The sequence below is a fragment of the Geotrypetes seraphini genome, chromosome 5 (assembly GCF_902459505.1).
Source record: "Geotrypetes seraphini chromosome 5, aGeoSer1.1, whole genome shotgun sequence".
NCBI classification, from domain to species: Eukaryota; Metazoa; Chordata; class Amphibia; order Gymnophiona; family Dermophiidae; genus Geotrypetes; species Geotrypetes seraphini.
Genome location: NC_047088.1, coordinates 14933775 through 14954048, shown reverse-complemented (window position 1 = coordinate 14954048; position 20274 = coordinate 14933775). Strand labels below are relative to the sequence as shown.

Sequence of the window (20274 nt, the reverse complement as noted above, 5' to 3'; positions counted from 1 at the left end):
TTTTTTCCACCTTTTGTCGTCTCTGGTTTCTGCTTTCAATCTTCTTTTCATTCTCTTCCTTCAATCCAGCAACTGCCCCTTCCATTCACTGTCTGTCCTCTCCCCCTTCCATATGGTATCTGTCTTCTTTCTATGCCCCTCTCCCCTTTCCATCCATCTTGTACCCCTCTCTCCTTTTTACATGATTCATTCCAGCTTCATTGCTCTCTTCATTTTTATCTCTCCTACACCAGATCTATCATCATTGTCCCTCTCTGCTTATTTTTCTGCTGACCCCTTCCTATCATCAATCTCTCTACTTTCTCATGCCTGTGTCTCCCCTTCCCCTCCTCTAATCTCTCTGCCAGCTGTTTCCTTCCTTTTTTCATTCTCCCTTCCCTCCTCCTCCTGTCCAGCAGTAACTCTCTTCCCTTCCTCCCCTCCCAGCAGCATCTCTCCTTCCCTCCAGGTCCAGTAGCAGCTGTCCCTTTTTTTCCCTTGCCCAGCAGCTTCCCAGATTCATTTCCCTCCTCCCCTCCCAGCAGAATCACTCCTTCTCCCTCTCCAGTAGCAGCTGTCCCTTTTTTTTCCTTGCCCAGCAGCTTCCCAGATTCCTTTCCCTCTTCCCCTCCCAGAAGCATCTCTCTTTCTCCCTCTCCAGTAGCAGCTGTCCCTTTTTTTTCCCTTGCCCAGCAGCTTCCCAGATTCCTTTCCCTCCTCCCCTCCCAGCAGCATCTCTCCTTCTCCCTCTCCAGTAGCAGCTGTCCCTTTTTTTCCCTTGCCCAGCAGCTTCCCAGATTCCTTTCCCTCCTCCCCTCCCAGCAGCATCTCTCCTTCTCCCTCTCCAGTAGCAGCTGTCCCTTTTTTCCTTGCCCAGCAGCTTCCCAGATTCCTATCCCTCCTCCCCTCCCAGAAGTATCTCTCCTTCTCCTTCTCCAGTAGCAGCTGTCCCTTTTTTTTCCTTGCCCAGCAGCTTCCCAGATTCCTTTCCCTCCTTCCCTCCCAGAAGCATCTCTCCTTCTCCTTCTCCAGTAGCAGCCCTTTTTTTCCGTTGCCCAGCAGCTTCTGATAGTGGCTTTCTCCCCTCCCAGCAGCTCTTCTTACTTCCCAGCGCAGCGATTCAGGAAGGCAGCCTCAGGTCCTTTGTTGGGTTGCGCCGCCTCTGAGGAAAGAGGAAGTTGCATCATCAGAGGCAGCCGCGACTCAGCAAAAGCCCCGAGGCTGCCTTCGTGAATCGCTGCACTGGGAAGTAAAGGAGAGCTGCAGAGAGGGGAGAAAGCCACTGTCGGAGGCTCCCCAAGATCTCTCCGGCCCAGCGCAGACTAGAGAGTTGCACGGGGACAGAAATCCCACCCGTCCCCGCCAAAGTCCCACCCGTCCCCGTGAGGAATCCTACCGGTCCCCACCCGTCCCCGTGAGGAATCCCTCCGTCCCCACCCGTCCCCGCGAGGAATCCCCTCCGTCCCCGCCCATCCCTATAAACTTCAGAAATAGTTATTTCATTTAATTATGCTACTGAATTAAAGGCTCTGGTAGAAACCCATTTACAAATAAGCAAAAAGACTTTATTAATTTGGAAATATTAATTGGGAAGAATACATACTTTGTAAACGGGTTTCTACCAGAGCCTCTAATGTTTATAAATTTTTATCAACACAACTAATATACTACTTTATCCTGAAGCAAAAAAAAAAAAAAAGAAATAGAATTATTTTCCTTCCTTTGTTGCCTGGTTTCTGCTTTCCTCATGTTCTCATTCAATTCCTTCCGTCCACTGTCTCTCTTCCCTCTGCGTCTTCCATTTGCTCTGTTACTGTGCCTCTCCCTTTCTCCCCCTTCCAAATTGGTCTGGCACCCATCTTCTTCCCTCCATTCCCCCCATAGACTGGCATCTCTGTCTGCTTCCCTGCCAGCGTCTTCCCCCCACTCTCTCTTCCCCATTTCCTTTCAGCGTCCTTCTCCCCCCCCCATCTTCCCCATGGCCTTTCAGCGTCCTTCTCCCCCCTCAGTTTTACCCATTTCCCTTAAGCGTCTTTTCTTCTCCACTCCACCTTTCCTCTCTTTCTCCCTCCCTATCCCTTACCTTTGTGGCGCTTCCCCACCCAACCGACAACAGAACAGGCCCGGTCGGACAAACCTCCCTGCCCTGTAGCCGCGGATCTAAATTACCTTCTTACAGCTGCTGTAAGAAGGTAATTTAGATTTGCGGCTACAGGGCAGGGAGGTTTGTCGGACCGGGGCTGTTGTCGGTCGGGGAAGCGCCACAAAAGTAAGGGGACCTGGCCGGCTGTTCTGCACCTGGGGCGGACCGTCCCCCTCCCTTGATACGCCACTCGAGCCGCGAGGCTACTCTTCTTCTCCTTTCCTGCCCTGTCTGCAGCACAGAGCCGAACGGAAGTCTTCCCGGCGTCAGCGCTGACGTCGGAGGGAGGGAGGGAGGGCTTTGTTTAAGCCCTCCCTCCCCTCCGATGTTAGCGCTGACGAGGGAAGACTTCCGTTCGACTCTGTGCTGCAAGCAGAGCAGGTAGGGAGAAGAGCCGCGCGACTGAGTACATCCAGCCCCGCAGGAACCCCGCGACCCTCGGAGGCGTCCCCACGGGATCCCCGCGACCCTAGGGGGCGTCCCCACGGGATTCCCGTCGTCCCCGTGCAGCTCTCTAGCGCAGACTTCAGATGTTGATCTTGCCGGCCCTGTGCGGACCGGTAGGAAGTTGAAGTAAGTCAATCTTGCCAGTCCTGTGCGGATCGGCAAAAATTTCCTGCGGACTGGCGGTTGAAGAACTGTGATCTAGACTACTCTAATTCCCTATATAATGGACTTCCACAAAAAGAACTACGTCGTTTGCAGCTCATCCAAAATACAGCAATTAAACTTATACATAAAGTAGGGAAATATGATCATGTTACTCCTGAAAGAAGCCCACTGGTTACCCATCACACATCGTATCACTTACAAAACCTTAATGCTGGTCTTCAAAATCAAACTCTCACGTCTTCCATCTTTTCTCGGCAAACTCATCATCCCTCTCTGCCCTTCTTGGACCCTAAGATCAGCAGATCAGAATTTACTGGCCGTCCCTTCCATCAAGGAATTCTACTACATTAGGAAAACTAACTTCTCTGTAGTTGCTCCAACTTTATGGAACGCCATGCCACCTCAACTCCGTCATGAAAATTTTCTCGACAAATTCAAGATTAAACTAAAGACATTCTTATTTCAAGATGCATACCACATTTTCTAAATATCCTCTCTCTTACAGCTAGCAAAATCATCTCAACCGCTTCTCCGAAGCGATCCCCATTCCTGATGTCATATCCCCCCACCTTCCTTTTAAATTTTGTTTTTAATAATGTACTTATTTATCCTCCCTTCCCCCTTATTACCCTCAAGTCCATGTACTTGTCAATTGTCTTTTTTAATGTTCACACTTCCACCATATTTAATTATTATTTTACCTTTTATTTTATTTTTTTTAGCATTGTAAACCGGCCAGATACATGCTGATGGTCGGTATATTAAAAATAATAAAACTTGAAACTAGCCCTATGGGTACGTCCTTGTTCAGCAGGAACTTGTCTAACTTTGCCTTGAATCCCTGGAGGGTGTTTTCCTCTATGACAGACTCCAGAAGAGCGTTCCAGTCTTCTACCACTCTCTGGGTGAAGTGGTCTCAAAGTCGCGGCCCGCCAGGTCCTATTTTGAGGCCCTCGGTATGTTTATCATAATCACAAAAGTAAAATAAAACCGCTTCTATAAATGAGTTATTAAGCTATAAATGAGTTATTAAGACTTAGTCAAAAGGAAAGATTGATAAACTATAAAAAAGAGTTTTACCTCATGCCAAATTGTCATTTCTTTAATAAGACATTAACTATTTTTTCTGAGGCCCTCCAAGTACCTACAAATCCAAAATTTGGCCCTGCAAAGGATTGGAATTGGAGACCACTGGCTAAACTGTAAGGTGACGGGACTAAATCGCGCGAGACGGCGCACCGACAACTGAGCGCAAGGTTGACGGCGCGCCGAAGAAAAGCACTATTTTAAAGGGCTCCGATGGGGGGTGTGGGGGGGACTCCCCCCACTTTACTTAACAGACATTGCGCTGGCGTTGTGGGGGGTTTGGGGGGTTGTAACCCCCCACATTATACTTAAAACTGAACTTTTTCCCTAAAAAACAGGCAAAAAGTTTGGTTTCAAGTATAATGAAGGGGGTTACAACCCCCCAAACCCCCCACAACGCCAGCGCGATGTCTGTTAAGTAAAATAGGGGGGTTCCCCACCAACACCCCCCATCGGAACCCTTTAAAATAGTGCTTTTCTTCGGCGCACCATCAACCTTGCGCTCAGTTGTCTGCGCGCCGTTGTCTGGCGCGATTTTGTCTATGAACCAAACTGTAACCATGACATCCTGTTTGTCTTTGGGAAGCAGAGCTGAGATTGTGATGTCATAATGCCTCATTCCACCAATAAGAGCCAACCTCATCAGTGATGTCAAGATGGCTTGATTGTCCTGTTCTCCCTTCTGCCCTCCAACCACACCAGAAGATTAACTGTTCCCCTTAACTCAGTGGTCTCAAACTCACAGCCCGCCAGGTACTATTTTGAGGCCCTGGGTATGTTTATCATAATCACTAAAGGAAAATAAAACCGTTTCTTGATCATATGTCTCTTCAGCTATAAATGACAATATTATTATTAAGACTTAGCCAAAAGGAAAGATTTATAAATTATAAAGTTTACCTCATAACAAATTGTCATTTCTTTAATAAGACATTAACTATTTTTTTCTGAGGCCCTCCAAGTACCGACAAATCCCAAATGTGGCCCTGCAAAGGGTTGGAGTTTGTCTGCCTAAACGAGAGGGACCGTCTGTTTACATGTCAAAATGCACACGTGCAGCGCTTTAGCAATGCTAAGTAGCCGCAGTGGCGGCCATTTTTTCCCTTTCCAGGCTTCGCCTCGTCGTTGCGTATCTCCCACCCCGCCCGATGACGTCCAGTCAAGTCAGGTGACGGCGCTCGCGTGACGCGATGACTCCGCCAGCAGGGATTCCGTCTCTCCCGCGCAGCTAGGCCAACGGCCTTGTTGCGTCACTTCCCGTTCTGGGACTCTCCGTTTCCGGATACTTCCTTCGTAACAATGGAGAAAATGGCTGACTGAGAAGAAAACGTCTGTGGAGCGAGAGGGAAAGTGGAAGAAGACGCGCGAGTTTGCGGAGCAAAAGGTGGGCGGGGCGGCGGCGCTGAACGGCGGGGCCCGGCGAGCGTCGGGGCGGGCGGCACGCACAGCCGCGACCTCCCCCCTCCTCCCCGCTTCGGGAACTAGAGCGCCCGGTGTCCGGCGGTTGCCTCAACTCAAAATGGCCCGGCGGCGGCTCTTGCTGCGCCGTGTCATCGAGGCGGGGAGGCGAAGGCCGCGACTCGCTCGGGCTTCCATTTCCCTTTAGCCCGCCAACCTTTCAGGCTTGGGAAGAAGTCGTTCGCCTTGTCGGCATCCGCCGCCCTTGGACTGAATGTCTGGCTAATCGGGCCTGTGTGGACGAGGGAGGTGTCATTTTAGGAGACCTGGTCCGGGGGGGGGGGGGGAGGTTTCTCTTAGGTCATGAAACTATTCGCATATATTTATTTTGAATGGTTGATATGTAGTATATAATAAGCGCTACTTTAATCAAATACTTTGTTCAAATGAATGACTGCTGAAAAAGCAAACATCCCACATCCATCCTCCAAAATAAGACCTAGGCTACTCCTTTGCACCTAGATCACCACCTACCGGTTCCTGTTCTTTAGTTTACCGTGTATCTAAATAATTCTCCATGCACGGTTAAAAAAAAAAAATACGTTTTGATTGTGGAATTATCCACACAGACTTTCATGTTGGGTGCAAGTCGCAAACGACATGCTAAGAGGTTGTGATAGAAATTTCTGTGGCCCATGTAATTTGAGAGAAAGGAATACCGGTAAGTAGTTTGACTTGAGCTGTCTTGGGATGTCATTAACTAGAGAGGACTTAGGTGATGTCTGCAATTTATTATGAAATAGTTGACAGGGGCCTTACATTATCAGCTGAAAAAGGCATAGTGATTAAAAAAAATGTTTTCTGGGGAAAACCCCCCCCAGATTTACAGCATGTTCAATAGTTTTCAGGAGCCGGTGAAAGTTTGCAAAACGGTTTTTACTAGTAGGCAGTATTGTGCTGTAATTTAACAGATCTTTAGTGTTCATAAATGTGGTTGAACGGTTTACTGTTAAGATCTACCATGTAAATGCCATTTTGCCATATTAAGTGAAGATTACAAAAATGGTAGATTAAGATCTTTCTGGATTTTCATTCAAAAGCTATTGGAAATTGTATTGCTTTGCTCTAGTATAATGTAACCAAGGGCCCCTTTTACAAAGACATGTTAGCGAGTTGTGAATTGAATGGGCTATGTTGCTACCACAGCTTTGTAAAAGGGACCCTAAGTGTCTATCCCAGTGTATTGCAAATGGTGCTGCGGCAGATACCAGGTGTGCTGCCAGACGCCAGCAAGGAGCAGAGACTGTTAGCCGGCACCTCTCCTCTGTCATTAATCCCTTCCGGTGTAGAAATAGGTTCAGGGCCACAGCTGGAGGGCCTCCATGCATGCACGGATATCAACATGATGTCACTCATGCAAGTGATGTCATCGCGTTGACGTCTGCACAATTCCAGAGGCCCTCCAGCTGCGGCAGAGTTTAATGTGCCGCTGTGTCAAAAAGTTTGCGGGACACTGGTCTATCCCAAGAAAATAAAGGGGAGGGGAGAGAGAAATTTCAAAGGAGTTTCCTACATTTGGAAATTTGACCACCACTGTTTTCACATTGAAAATGCTAAGGCCTCCTTTTATCAAGGCGCACTACGGGGGTTAGCGCGTCGGACATTTCATCACGCGCTAACCCCCACGGCAGCCTAAAATCCTAACGCCTCGTCAATGGAGGCGTTAGGCACTAGCGCGGCAGGCGGTTTAACGCGTGGTATTCCGCGTGTTAAACCGCTACCTCGCCTTTGTAAAAGGACCCCTAAGTGTTCCATTGATAAACTTTCATGTCTATAAGCAAAACTAATAAATTCTATATAGTGCTGCAGGCATGGTATGTTTTTTGCTGATTAGGTGAGCCAGTTTATAATTTGTACAGAATCACTTTTGTAGTGTTAGGTGATCACATCAGATGATGTTTCCATAGTAAAGGTCTCAACAAGGAAACATATAGTGTTTGAGTTATAAAAAGGATGTGTTTGGATAGTAAGCATCCCAGAAGTCACCAATTTGGTTGCTGCTCTTAGGGTAAGGTAGAAAGTGCCGCTCTTGTACATGTATATAAATGTCTAGATTTTTTTTTCCAGTAGTTTGAACCTTTTGTTTGTATTGTCATGTTTTGGGCCTAACTTTTTGTTATCCAAATAAGCCACTTCTTTCTCCGCTCAACAATTTATCTGAATGCAGAAAGATGATATCAAATCCATGACCCCTCCTAGTTTATATCTGATTTCCTATTTGGTTGATTTAGAAATATATGTTATAGAAAGTTGTGTTTTGCTCTTTTGGACATCAGACTTGTTGAATTAATGGGAAAAACATAGAATATTCTTATTTGGAAAGAAGCAATGAGGTAAAAATTAACTGGAGTATATGACAGTGCACCAGTAGTGAAGTCAAAGTAGATGAACATACTGGACTTTATTTGCTGTCATATCTTTCTGTCCTTAAATAATTATTTTTTTGTAGTTGTTGCTTTAAGTTGTGAAAACCCACCATACTCAAATTTTATTTTCAAATAATTCTTCTACTCTGAATTCTAATGCAAACTTTTTTTTATAATGAAATATGTAAAGTTGAAAGAGGTAAATGTTAACCTGCCCAAAACGAGCTAGCCTTAAATGTTTTTTTATTTGTTAAATTAAGTGTCTAAAGATGGACATTGAAGCCACTGTTGTCATACTGATTAAGTTGGACCCTTAAATCCCAAAAGCTTGGGGCTCCTTTTACTAAGGTGCGTTAGCATTTTTAGCGCATGCTACATGCCAAGAACTAACGCCAGCTCTATGCTGGCGTTAGCGTCTAGCGCAGCTTAGTAAAAGGAGCCCTTACTCTTCTATAAAAGTATGTTTACAGAATTCTGCTTTTCTCTTTAAACAGTGTCCAAAGAGGTTCGTTATGCATATTGCCTATTTATGATGGTGTGGAAGAGTTATGCTGGAAATATAGGAAATTCTTAACGGGAATTAGAGGTCAATCTGTGATACAAATTAAGCCTTATTTTTGCCTGTTTCAGTGCTGTTTTTTTTTAATAGGGTTTTACCTTAACACAGCAGTACCACCTACACAGTATTGTTAAAACAGTATTGTTGAGTTTCCCAAATAAGTGGCTAGTTCTCATAGCAGGCAGCTGACAGTTAATGACCGAGAGATGCTATTCATCTATGACTTAATTCATACTCTCTAAAAGCTAGATGCTTACAATTCTTAAGTGATTCCCTTCCACTTTTTCAGGGTTCCATACTACACCTGTACTTCACTAATACTGGAAAGGTATTCCTTCATACATCATAAACAACAGTAAGAAGTTTCCTTTACATACCCCCTCTTTTACGAACGCGGTTTTGGAAGCGGCAGTTACTGCTCTGACGCTCATAGAATTCCTATGAAGTCAGAGCAGTTGACGCTGCTGGCGCTAAAACCCACACTACGTGTTCGTAAAAGAGGGATACAGTTAATATTTAACTCTTTTTTTTTTTTTTTAACTTTTATTCTTTTGGCCTAGCTTCTTTGAGACTGGAAGGGGGTAGTCTATTCCTTCTCAAGGGTGTGTTTGAACTACTGTTTACCATTTTTTAAAAAAATATTATACTATACAGAGTCTTGTATTCCCCAATTATTGCTGGAAATCAAAGCATATTACATCAATAGAATCCTCTGACAAGAGAATTACAAACTGAAAATTCCCTTAATAAAATAACATAATTAACTCAAGAACAAAAATGTCTTTAGAGCTTTGCAAAAATAGTAATAAGAAAATTGTCTTAATTTTGATTGGAAGATTATCATATTCCAAATCTTTGCCTGGCAGTGGAAAATACACACAGGAAAAACCATTTTTCAGAGAGCAAGAAACATTTTTAAAATGAGTTCCATTACGCAAGACTTTGAATGTTTAAGCAGTGGCATTTATGCATAGGTGGCTGACTTTGTGGGGGATTTTTTTTCTTTTATGCTTAGGTATCATAAAACTGGATGTCCGGGGCAACCAATTAAGCATCCAAGCTCCAAAATTCTAATTTTTGACTCTTCAGTTGGTTTTAAATAACAGCGAGAGAAGCACAATTGCCTCCCTGAACAACTCTTCCAAAACCTAAGTCCAAACAAGCAACTGACAATTTTGAGTGACCCAGAGCAGGTGTATGCTGACAGGCAAGTTTTTTTAAAAGAATATGTGTAATGCTATTGCCAAATAGGAAATAAGTGCATACCTTTTAGGCCTACCTATAATATATCTCCTTCAAAACTGTGCATGCTGCAGGTAATCATGGTGAGGCGTTGCCTAGTGATAGGGGTGCTGCCTCAATACCCTTAGGTTGTGGGATCAAATCCCAGCACTGTTCCTTGTGACTCTGGGCAAGTCGCTTAATCTTCCATTGCTCCAGGTACAAAATAAGTACCTGTATATAAGTAAACCACTTTGAATGTGTAACCACAAAAAAGCGGTATTCAAATCACATTCCCTTCCCTTCCCCCTTTTTAAAAAAAGGCTTTATGCATGGAAACAATGATTTACATATGCAAATGCCTTACAACACTTCTAAATTGACCTCCATCAGCTCAATTTCCTTCTTCAGCTAGGTCCTGCCATGAAAGATAGTGTATTCTCCAGTCATGTACTTTGCTTATCATTCCCTCGTATATTTCATAAACATGCTTACATTCCGTTGTTGATATTCATGCTGCTTGTTATTTTCGTTATTGATTTTTGTGTTGGGCACAGATATCTAAATCCTTTCAATGTGGTGCTTCATCAACTTGTTTTCTTCAACAGTACAGAACATTGGTTTCCCAAACTCTGGGTTTCAGAAGACTTTCACGTGTGTCACAAGAGAGAGTCCCAGGAAGATTGAGGAGAAAGCAGAGCAACAAAACAGATGTGTGTAAATGGTTTTGAGCATAAAGCTTTTTGAATAATAGCATATTTTGATTTTGAGCTGGTTATATTTTTGGGTTTAGTCATGTAATCTTATGGTAGTTTAAAAGTGGTCACTGGATAGGGAAATTAGGGAGTCTCTTTATACAGAACACACTTTTTAAATAATGCTTTTTTTCATATGTTGCTTATTTTAACATATGTGTAAGGTGAGAAAGCAGCAGTAAAACTATGCAAGATCCAGCACCTTCATGCCATGGAGAACCAATTCATGTTCATTTTCAAAGATTCTCACCAAGATATATATCAAGCTCAGTATATATCTCAAAACTCCTCACCTCCAATATATAATCCCCCAGCTCCTCAGATGTACTACCTGGGCTCAAAAGTCTTCACTGCCCTAGGCTTTATGTACTGCCTCCTCACTGGAGCCGCTATCAATTTTTACTAGCAAATTTTACTTTTAAATTTTTATTTAACAACCCTTCTAGCATATTTCAAGGGTACTTAGCTTTTAATTGTGGTCTTCCTTTCAGGGAAATAGGAGATTGGCATGGTAGTAAATTTAGGGCATTTTCTTCTTTGTGAAGAAAATCTGGAAAGTTTTTCTTTCATTGAAGTATTAACATTTCTGGAAGGATCAAAAATGACATACGCCAGTAATTTGAAATGATAATAGATACATCGATTTCTGACATGTCTAATCAGCACTAAACCAAAGATGATTAGTGGACTGTCGGTAATGGAGCCAAATGATCTGCGGATGGTAGAGTAGGCCTGTAAAAACAGTTTCATTTTAGGAACCATAGATTTTTTTGCAAATAAAAAAGTCAGGAGTATCCATAGGAATCTGTAACCTCCTAGTAAAAAGCTTGACCTAAAAGTACTACATAAGAGATTTAAAATATTCCCTTCCTTAGCAACAGCAGCAGATGAATCCAGAGACCAATGAGATAGCACACATCTACCAGCAGGTGGAGATAGAGAAACTGATTAATAGGTGGTCCTATTGGCTAGCACACCTCCTGCATCTTCAGTATGCTCTATCTCCCAGCAAGTGATGGTTGCTATTCAACTAGCTCCTGAATTCTGGCTGTGACTGGAAAATTATTTTCTCCTGTTGAGGTTTCTCTTCAGTGAAACTGCCATTCTATTTCTCCTATTGAGGTTTTTCTTCAGTGAGACAGGGGTGTCCATCTGAACGGTGCCGGCTTTAGGGGTTACACCTGGGCCCCTCCCTCCAATGATAGAGGGTCTGACTGGGTCTCGATTTTTCTTTTTTCCCTTCACATTAAAAAAAAAAAAAGAGAAACTGCAGTGACTATTAAACAATTCTGTCCTCATAGTGCTGAGCAACCGGCATCTCCTGGCACTATCAACAAAGTTGTGAGTATACGTTTTATTTGAAATTCTTTTCTAGGGGCCGTAGCACCGCTGGAGCCTTGCGGCGTCCGGGTACTCCTTCCTTCGGCGATATCGGGGAGCTGCTGCGCCACATACAAGACATCCCGTCAACGGCTGCGTCGGCTTCCCCGCTGGAGGCGTCTCAGAGAGGCGAGAATGAGGCTGCTTCCTTGGGGCTTGTGACATCGTTAAGCCCCGACGCAAGGGCACCTCCCCCACCCCCTCGGATTACCAGCTCCTCGGGAGTTGAGGAGCTACCTGTGGATGGTTTGCATCCCCCCTTGGAGGCCAGGAAGAGCACAGAGGGGAGCAGAGAGGCAAACTCCGTGTCTTTTCAGGAGAGTCCAGGAAAGGCTGAGGTTTTTTCATTTCGATTGATTAATTTTCCTAAGATAGCAGTTGTTCCGCCTAGGGATATGCTAAAACGTTATATGACAGAGATCTGGGAAATTTCAGAAGATATGATTCCACCATTTACTCATGTCTATTATTTGCCATCAAAAATTAAGGAACAGCAATTACAGGAGGACCATCAACTGCTCAATGTATCAGCAATGCTGGAACTTTCTGATCAAGAGGCCGCTAAGGCGGCTATATTACTTGTGACTGTAGCCCTTGCACCAGATAAAAACTGGTTGCTTCGGCTTTTCTTTAAGAACAAACAGAAAGACTTTCTTGGTTATAAAGTATTAATGTTTCCAGATTTGGCACGAGATACACAGAAGAGGAGATGCAAATTTCTTATGTTAAAACCAGGGGTTATTTCTCTTGGAGGGACTTTTTTTTCTTCGTCATCCATGTAAATGCATAATACATTATCGTATGAAAAAGTATGTTTTCTTTGATTCTCCCCAGCTGACAGCTTTCTTGGCTGGAGCTCAAATGGATGAAGAGAAAGTTTAAAGTTCTGTATGCAGATTGAATATTACGGGATGTCCTTTCTCAGTCGAGGGATCTCTTCTTATGATATTTTCTTTTATTACTTTGTTTACACTCGCTAATTTAGTCTTGGATCAGTATTGAGGACTTGAGTTGAGGTTAAGCTAAAGTTTCTTTTTTCCTATTTAATTTGTATTTAGCGCACTTGTTGTGCTAGTTGTGTTTTTTAGTTTGTTTGCTCTCATCAACTTTCTGTACAAGTGGATACTTGAATGTAATATTTGAAAATTGATAAATAATTTTTTTTTAAAAATGAACTTCTTTTCTGGTTTCTGGTTGTGGTGGAGCTGCGGGTTCGGTGTGAGTCTACAGAAGGAATATGTTTTTTATCAAACGCTATATTTTGTAGAGTTGTGGAAATGGTTTAGTGACTGACAAGTAAATTTACATTTGTATGAAGTTTATTCAATAAAGGGCTTCGGATGTGGATAGAGCTCCGTTGACGGAACTAGTGCCTTCCCGCGTGTTGTAGGCGCGCGCTTGTTTTCATACTCTGGCAGCAGCGTCACAGTGGTAGTGGGATTTCTTCCACATTCATTTATTTCTCTCCAATGTTCATTTTAAGCATTTTATACCATGACAGTGGGAAAAATATTTTAATGGTTGGCTCCGGGTAGGTTTTTAATGCATTGTTGATAGAGCCAGCTCATTTCAGCTGAAACAGGCACACGTTTGGGTTTCCGGTGCTAGCGGGAGCACCGCAGCATTCATGGAGTTTATTTTGCAGCTGACTTAGGTCACTATTCTGTGGCTTCCCTGTTTTCGGGGTTCTACGCGTCAGGAGTGTTTTAACAGCTTTTGCCACTATTGCGGTGATATACCTTGTGTGTGTATTTCCCCACTCTCTCTGCTTGAAAAGACTTAACTACTTTAATTGCAACTGTACTGTTATGCCTCACAATGCTTAAGAAAGAGATTCTGCCCTGTGCTCAGCTGCCCAATCTCGTTTTTTTGCCATTATGGGTTGGCAGAAAGCAAATTTGCTGCACAGTGATGTCAGCGGCATGAGAATACCCTGTGTTTCATACGGGTATCTTGTCTCTCTCGGTGTCCCTGAAGGCTGAGTCTATGTAGGTTTAGCGGTTTTCTTATTCTTTGTGCCTCTGTGCAGCGCTGTGTATGTCTGGTAGCACTAAATTGCTGTGTGTGTCTGGTAGCTGTGTGGCTCTTTCTAACCAGGGACAAGTTATCTATTCTCCCAAACCCACAGAGTAGCAAATGCTATGTGGCTGTTGGAATCATCCCTGAAGCTCTCTTTAGGGATGTGAGCTTTATCTGATAACAATTAGGGTGCAGATTGTTTCCCAGGGGCAGTCAATGCAACTTCTAGATTACGTCTAGTATGTCTTCACTTTAAAGGCAGTAAGTTTTTGGCTAACATTACATGGAGTTAGTACTGTTTTCAGCATTCCAACATACTCCATCTTACATCGCAAAGCTGGATTTTTTTGTGGGAAAGTTCCTTTCTTCTTCCAGAATTTACAGCTCTTGTCCAGCCGTTCCCCGACTGTCTGCTTTTCATTCTGAAGGGGTCTTCACTTCCTCTGGTAACTCTTTATGTTTCTTGTGAGGGGGAGAAACTATGATGTCAGGTCAAGGGGCTTTGGGCATTTTTCAGGATGCTTGCAACTTTTAATCTTCCTCCCATTTCAGATTCTTTCTTGGAGTGACCATGCATTGAGCTTCCAAAGGTTGCGGTCATGCTAGACTCAGAGCAGTAGTTTTAGTTCTTCCATTTCCTTCATAGTGCCTAAGATGGGGGAATTGGTCAGACAGGGGCTGGATCTCATTCTGGTAAATTAGTTTCTCAGAGTTAGACATTTCCAGAGGAAAACTGTGAGAATATTTACAATTTCCCTATGGTCACCAAATTTGCACTATCTTCGCTTAGCTCTCATTGAGCAGCGCTATCGGTTTTGGAAGATGCCATTTGGCCTAGCCAGGGCTCCATGAACATTTTAGAAAATGAGGGCATTAGTGGCGTTTTGGCGCAAACAGGAGATTCAGGTACTTTCTTTCTTAGACAACTGCTCTTCCAGCCAGCCAGCCAGGTCAATTTGTCAGACACAAACGGGTGATTTCTTTATTTGAACTTCTTTTCTTCAATTCTTTGGATGTGAATCTTCAAATTTCCAAAGAGCTCTTTTCTCCTGTACTAATTTCAAGTCCTTCTTTAGATACGTAAAAGGTAAAAAACCTGCAAAAGAAACGGTGGGACTGCTGGATGACCAGGGAAGAAAAGGGTAAATTAAGGAAGACAAACAAATTGCAGACAGCCTAAATTCCTTCTTTGTGTCTGTCTTTACGAAGGAGGACACCGCAACAATACCAGAAGCAGTGAAAGTGTTCAAAGGAGTAATAGAGGACAGCCTCACCACAGTAGAAGTGGACTTGGACCAGATATAGTACCAGATCGACAATCTTAAAAGCGACAAATTCCCTGGACCTGATGGAATTCACCCGAGAGTCTTAAAAAAACTGAAGGTTGAAATCAGAGAGCTTTTGCAAAAACTTGCCAACATATTAATTAGAACTGGACAGATACCAGACGATTGGAAGATAGCGAATGTCACGCCAATTTTCAAAAAAGGATCAAGAGGAGAACAGGGCAACCAAAGACCTGTGAGTCTTACGTCGGTCCCTGGAAAGATGGTTGAAGCACTGATTAAAGATAGCATAGTCCGGCACTTGGATACACACGACCTGTTGAGAGCCAGTCAACATGGCTTCAGGAAAGGGAAATCATGTTTGACAAATTTACTTCAATTTTTTGAGACCTTGAACAAAAAATTGATAGTGGAGAATCGATGGACATAATATATTTTGACTTCCAGAAAGCGTTCGACAAGGTTCCACATGAAAGACTTCTCAGGAAACTACAAAGTCATGGAATAGAGGGAGATATACTAAGATGGATAGGCAAATGGCTGGAGAACAGAAAGCAGAGAGTGGGCATAAATGGGAAGTTCTCAGACTGGGAGAAAGTGACTAGTGGTGTGCCCCAGGGCTCGGTACTTGGGCCCATCTTATTTAATATTTTCATCAATGACCTAGAACAGGGGTAGGGAACTCCGGTCCTCGAGAGCTGTATTCCAGTCGGGTTTTCAGGATTTCCCCAATGAAAATGCATTGAAAGCAGTGCATGCAAATAGATCTCATGCATATTCATTGAGGAAATCCTGAAAACCCAACTGGAATACGGCTCTCGAGGACCGGAGTTCCCTACCCCCAGGGCTGTGGAGTCGGAGTTGGAGGAAATTTTGGGTACCTGGAGTCGAAGTCAGAAGTACAAAAAACTGAGGAGTCTGAGTCGGAACATTTATCTACCGACTCATAGAAACATAGAAGATGACGGCAGAAAAGGGCTACAGCCCATCAAGTCTGCCCACTCTGCTTACCCACCCCCTGTCTATGCCCTAATGACCCAATTTCCTTATCTTGACCCTCGTAGGGATCCCACATGGGTATCCCATTTATTCTTAAAGTCTGGCACGCTGTCTGCCTCGATCACCTGCACTGGAAGCTTGTTCCAATGATCAACCACTCTCTCTGTGAAGAAATACTTTCTGGTGTCGCCATTAAATTTTCCGCCCCTGAGTTTGAGCGGATGCCCTCTTGTGGCCGAGGGTCCCGTGAGAAAGAAAATATCATCTTCCACTTCGACACGTCCCGTGAGGTACTTAAATGTTTCGATCATGTCTCCCCTCTTCCTACGTTCCTCAAGAGTGTAGAGCTGCAATTTGTTCAGTCTCTCTTCGTACGAGAGACCCTTGAGCCCCGAGATCATCCTGGTGGCCGTCCGTTGAACCGATTCAATTCTGCGCACATCTTTACTGTAATGTGGCCTCCAGAATTGCACACAGTACTCCAGATGAGGTCTCACCATGGCCCTGTACAACGGCATTATGACTTCAGGCTTTCGGCTGACGAAACTTCTATTGATACAACCCAATATCTGCCTTGCCTTAGATGAAGCCTTCTCCACTTGATTGGCAGTTTTCATGTCTGCACTGATGATTACTCCTAAATCTCGTTCTGCTGAAGTCCTAGTTAAAGTTTCTCCGTTCAAGAAGTACGTCCTGCATGGATTTCTGCTTCCGAGGTGCATGACCTTACATTTCTTAGCATTGAAGCCTAGCTGCCAGGTTGAGGACCAACTTTCCAATGTAAGCAGGTCCTGCGCCATATAATTCTGTAAACTGCATTCACTTACTATATTACATAGTTTGGCGTCATCGGCGAATAGTGTTATTTTACCTTGAAGCCCTTGAGTCAGATCCCCTATGAATATGTTGAAAAGGAGTGGACCCAGGACCGAGCCCTGCGGCACTCCACTGGTCACCTCCGATGTTTTAGAGAGGGTACCATTAACCACCACCCTCTGAAGTCTGCCACTCAGCCAATCATTGACCCATGCAGTTAGTGTCTCTCCTAACCCCATCGATTCCATCTTGCTTAGCAGCCTGCGGTGTGGGACACTGTCAAAAGCTTTCCTGAAGTCCAGGTACACGACGTCCAAAGACTCTCCCAAGTCCAACTTTCTTGTCCAACTTTACCCAGTCAAAGAAGCTGATGAGATTGTATTGGCAGGACCTACCCTTGGTGAATCCATGCTGACTGGGATCCCGAAGATTCCCTTCATTCAAGATCGTGTCCAATTTGCTTTTAATTAGTGTTTCCATGAGTTTGCACACTATTGATGTGAGACTCCACAGCCCTGCCTACCCCTGACCTAGAAGAAGGAACATTCAGTCAGATCATGAAGTTTGCAGATGACACAAAGTTATGTCAGGCAATCAGGTCGCAGAAGGATAGCGAGGAACTCCAGAGTGACTTGTGTCAGTTAGAGAAATGGACGGAGAAATGGCAGATGAAGTTTAATGTGGCAAAGTGCAAAGTAATGCATTTAGGCAGAAAGAACAAGGAACATGAGTATAGAATGTCAGGTGCAACTCTGGGTAAGAGCGAACAAGAAAAGGACCTGGGTGTGTACTGATAGATAGGACCCTGAAACCGTCGGCACAATGCGCGGCAGCGGCAAAGAAAGCAAATAGAATTACATTACATTAATGATTTCTATTCCGCCATTACCTTGCGGTTCAAGGCGGATTACATTCAAACTAAAAACAAGAATTACATTCAAACTTTGAAGGAATAGAATAAGCGATGACATAAAATTTTTAAGGTAATAAAAAAACGTTGGGTAAAGAGTTACCAACTGGAAGTAGAAGTTTTTAGGAGGTAAGAATAGTGAATTATGTGGTTTTAGATAACGTTAGGTAAATAGAAGAATATTAGAGAGTACTAAGGGTATAGAGAGTGTTGGATGTTGGGTTGGGATTGGTCGTGCTGGATAGGTTTTATGTGTTTTTTGAAGAGTATGGTTTTAGTATCTCTTTTGAAGGTGTTGTAGTTTGTAGTTGAAGATAACAGAGTGGTGATTTGTCTGTCCAGTTTAGCTGCTTTGGAAGCTATTAGGTTGTCATAAAGTTTTTTTCGTTTGACATTTTTGGATGATGGATAAGAGAATAGTGAGTGGGTTCTTCTGTGTCTGGTTAAGGAGGATTGATTTAGTCAGTTATTCCAGTAGGTTGGGCTTTCACCGTTGATAGCCTTGTAAAGTAAACAGTAGAATTTGAAGTGCACTCTCGCTTCTATTGGAAGCCAGTGCGAGTCATGGTATGCCTCTGTGATATGGTCATATTTTTTTAGTGAATAGACAAGTCTTATGGCTGTATTCTGTATTGTCTGCAATTGCTTTATCATGGTCGCGGGACATGGTAGGTATAGTATGTTGCAGTAGCTATCATCCCAAGGATAAGAGATTGTACCAATAAAAGGAATTGCTTCTTTTCAAAGAATGTGCGGATTTTTCTTAGATTTCTCATTGTCATGAACGATGCCTTTATTATTTTGTTAATTTGGGGTTGCATAGTGCAGCCTCTGTCAATTATGATTCCAAGCAATTTTAGTGTAGGTTGTAGTGGGTATGAGAACAAATTTATTACATAATTAGTTAATGTTGGAATTTTGTTATTTTCTAGTAGGATGAAATTTGTTTTGTCAGGGTTAAATTTTAATTTGTGCTCTGTCATCCAGATTGCAACTGATTCGAGGTTTTTTGTATTGTGCTTGTCATGATGGATTCTGGTTGATCGAAGGGTAGGAGAATAGTGATGTCATCTGCGTAGCTGTATGAAATTATGCCAAGATTATCCAGGTAGTACTGAGGGAAGCTATGTATATATTGAATAGTGTAGGTGATAGGGGTGATCCTTGGGGAACTCCGCAGGGGTTGGACCATGGTTTTGATTTTTCTTGCATGGTTTTGACTCTGTAAGTTCATGATTGTAGGAATCCTTTGAACCATGTAAGTGCTTTGCCTGAGATTCCTATTGAGTCGAGAGTCTGTAGAAGCATGTCGTGGTCTACCAAGTCGGAGGCTGCAGAAAGGTCTAGTTGTATCAGCATGATTTTCTTGCCTGTACTGAGGTGTTGTTTTACAGTGTCCATTAGTGTTCCTAAAAGTGTCTCCGTGCTGTATTTGGTTCTGAATCCTGACTGTGTGGGGTGGAGTATGTTGTGATTCTCTAGGTAAGAGGCTAAAGTTTTGGCTACGAGACCTTCCATCAGTTTGATGTACAATGGGATTGAGGCAATGGGTCTGTAATTGGATGGTTGGTCTGTTGCTCCTTTAGGATCCTTTAATATCGGAGTTATGATTTTGCTGAGTTCTTGTGGGAAATAACCCTCAAGTAGTGATGAAGAAGCAGGGAGCTGAATAATGTGCTTGATGTTTTAAATAGGTATGGGGGGCAATGGTTGAGGTCACAGGCTGCATGGCTATATTTATTATAAAGATTGTTGAACTCTGCCCATTCTATAGGTGAGAACTGGGACCAGGTTCTATCTGCTTTGACTGATTCTTTTTCTGTTAGTGGAAATGATGTCCCTATGTGTGAGGTTGTTCCGTTGAAAGAGGCTCTGATATTTGCGATTTTGTTTTTGAAGTAGGTAGCTAAAAGGGTGGCTGTAGGTGGGGGCTTATTGTTGTTTGCTATGTATGGGGTTGTGTTTGTGAGGACTTTTAGTAGCTGGAATAGCTTTTTTGAATCTTGGGGTCCGTCTCCGATTTGTTTCGAGTAGTATGTCCTTTTTTCTTTCAGTTTTTGTTTGTACTTTCGGTTTGTTGCTATCCATGCTGTTTTAGTGGATTCTTGGTCGCATTTTCTCCATTTTCTTTCCAGTTATCTACATTGTCTTTTGAGTTGGAGTAGTTCGTTGTCAAACCACTTGTCTGATTTTCTGTGGATTTTGGTTTTAGGTTTTTCTGGGGCTAGTTCGTTTAGGATGGCCTTACTTAGCAGGTTCCATTTTGAGATGAAGTCTTTAGGTGTGTAGTGTTGGATTATGGTGTCTGTTTTTGTCCAGAATACTGTGGGATCTATATGTTTGCGTGAGAGGAAAGTAGTTGTTGAGTAGTCAGAGTGTATTTGTTACTAGACCAATTGATTTCGAAGGAGTAGGTGTAGTGATCAGACCAAAGGGAATGGTTCCATTTTCCGTTTAAGGTTTGAATTTCTGGGTGTGAAGTCTGTTGGGACATGTATGCTATGATGTCTAGCTGGTGTCCTTTTTCATGTGTAGCTTGAGGATCTAAGATTTTATAAGTTAGGGCTTCTAGGTATGCTAGTACGGTTTCAGCATTTTTGCAGGATTGGTTTTCAAGGTGGAGGTTGAGGTCTCCTAGGAGGAAGTTGTAGGTAGTTGCTAGGGAGTTTTGATAGATAAATTCTT

The 20274-nt window shown here is 43.3% G+C and overlaps 1 protein-coding gene across 3 annotated transcripts in view; it reads left to right on the top strand.

Annotated features, from left to right (window-relative positions):
• Positions 1 to 4990: 4990 nt before the first annotated feature.
• Positions 4991 to 20274, top strand: part of RLIM (ring finger protein, LIM domain interacting) — a 62702-nt gene continuing 47418 nt past the window's right edge. The window contains exons 1-3 of one of the 3 annotated variants that reach the window (XM_033946135.1): positions 4992 to 5204; positions 9219 to 9410; positions 10033 to 10137. In XM_033946135.1, coding sequence (XP_033802026.1) covers positions 9401 to 9410; positions 10033 to 10137 — 115 coding nt within the window. In that variant the 5' untranslated portion in view covers positions 4992 to 5204; positions 9219 to 9400. Of the gene's footprint in view, positions 5205 to 5548; positions 5940 to 9218; positions 9411 to 10032; positions 10138 to 20274 lie in introns of those variants that run through there. The other 2 variants (XM_033946136.1, XM_033946137.1) reach the window with 2 other exon arrangements.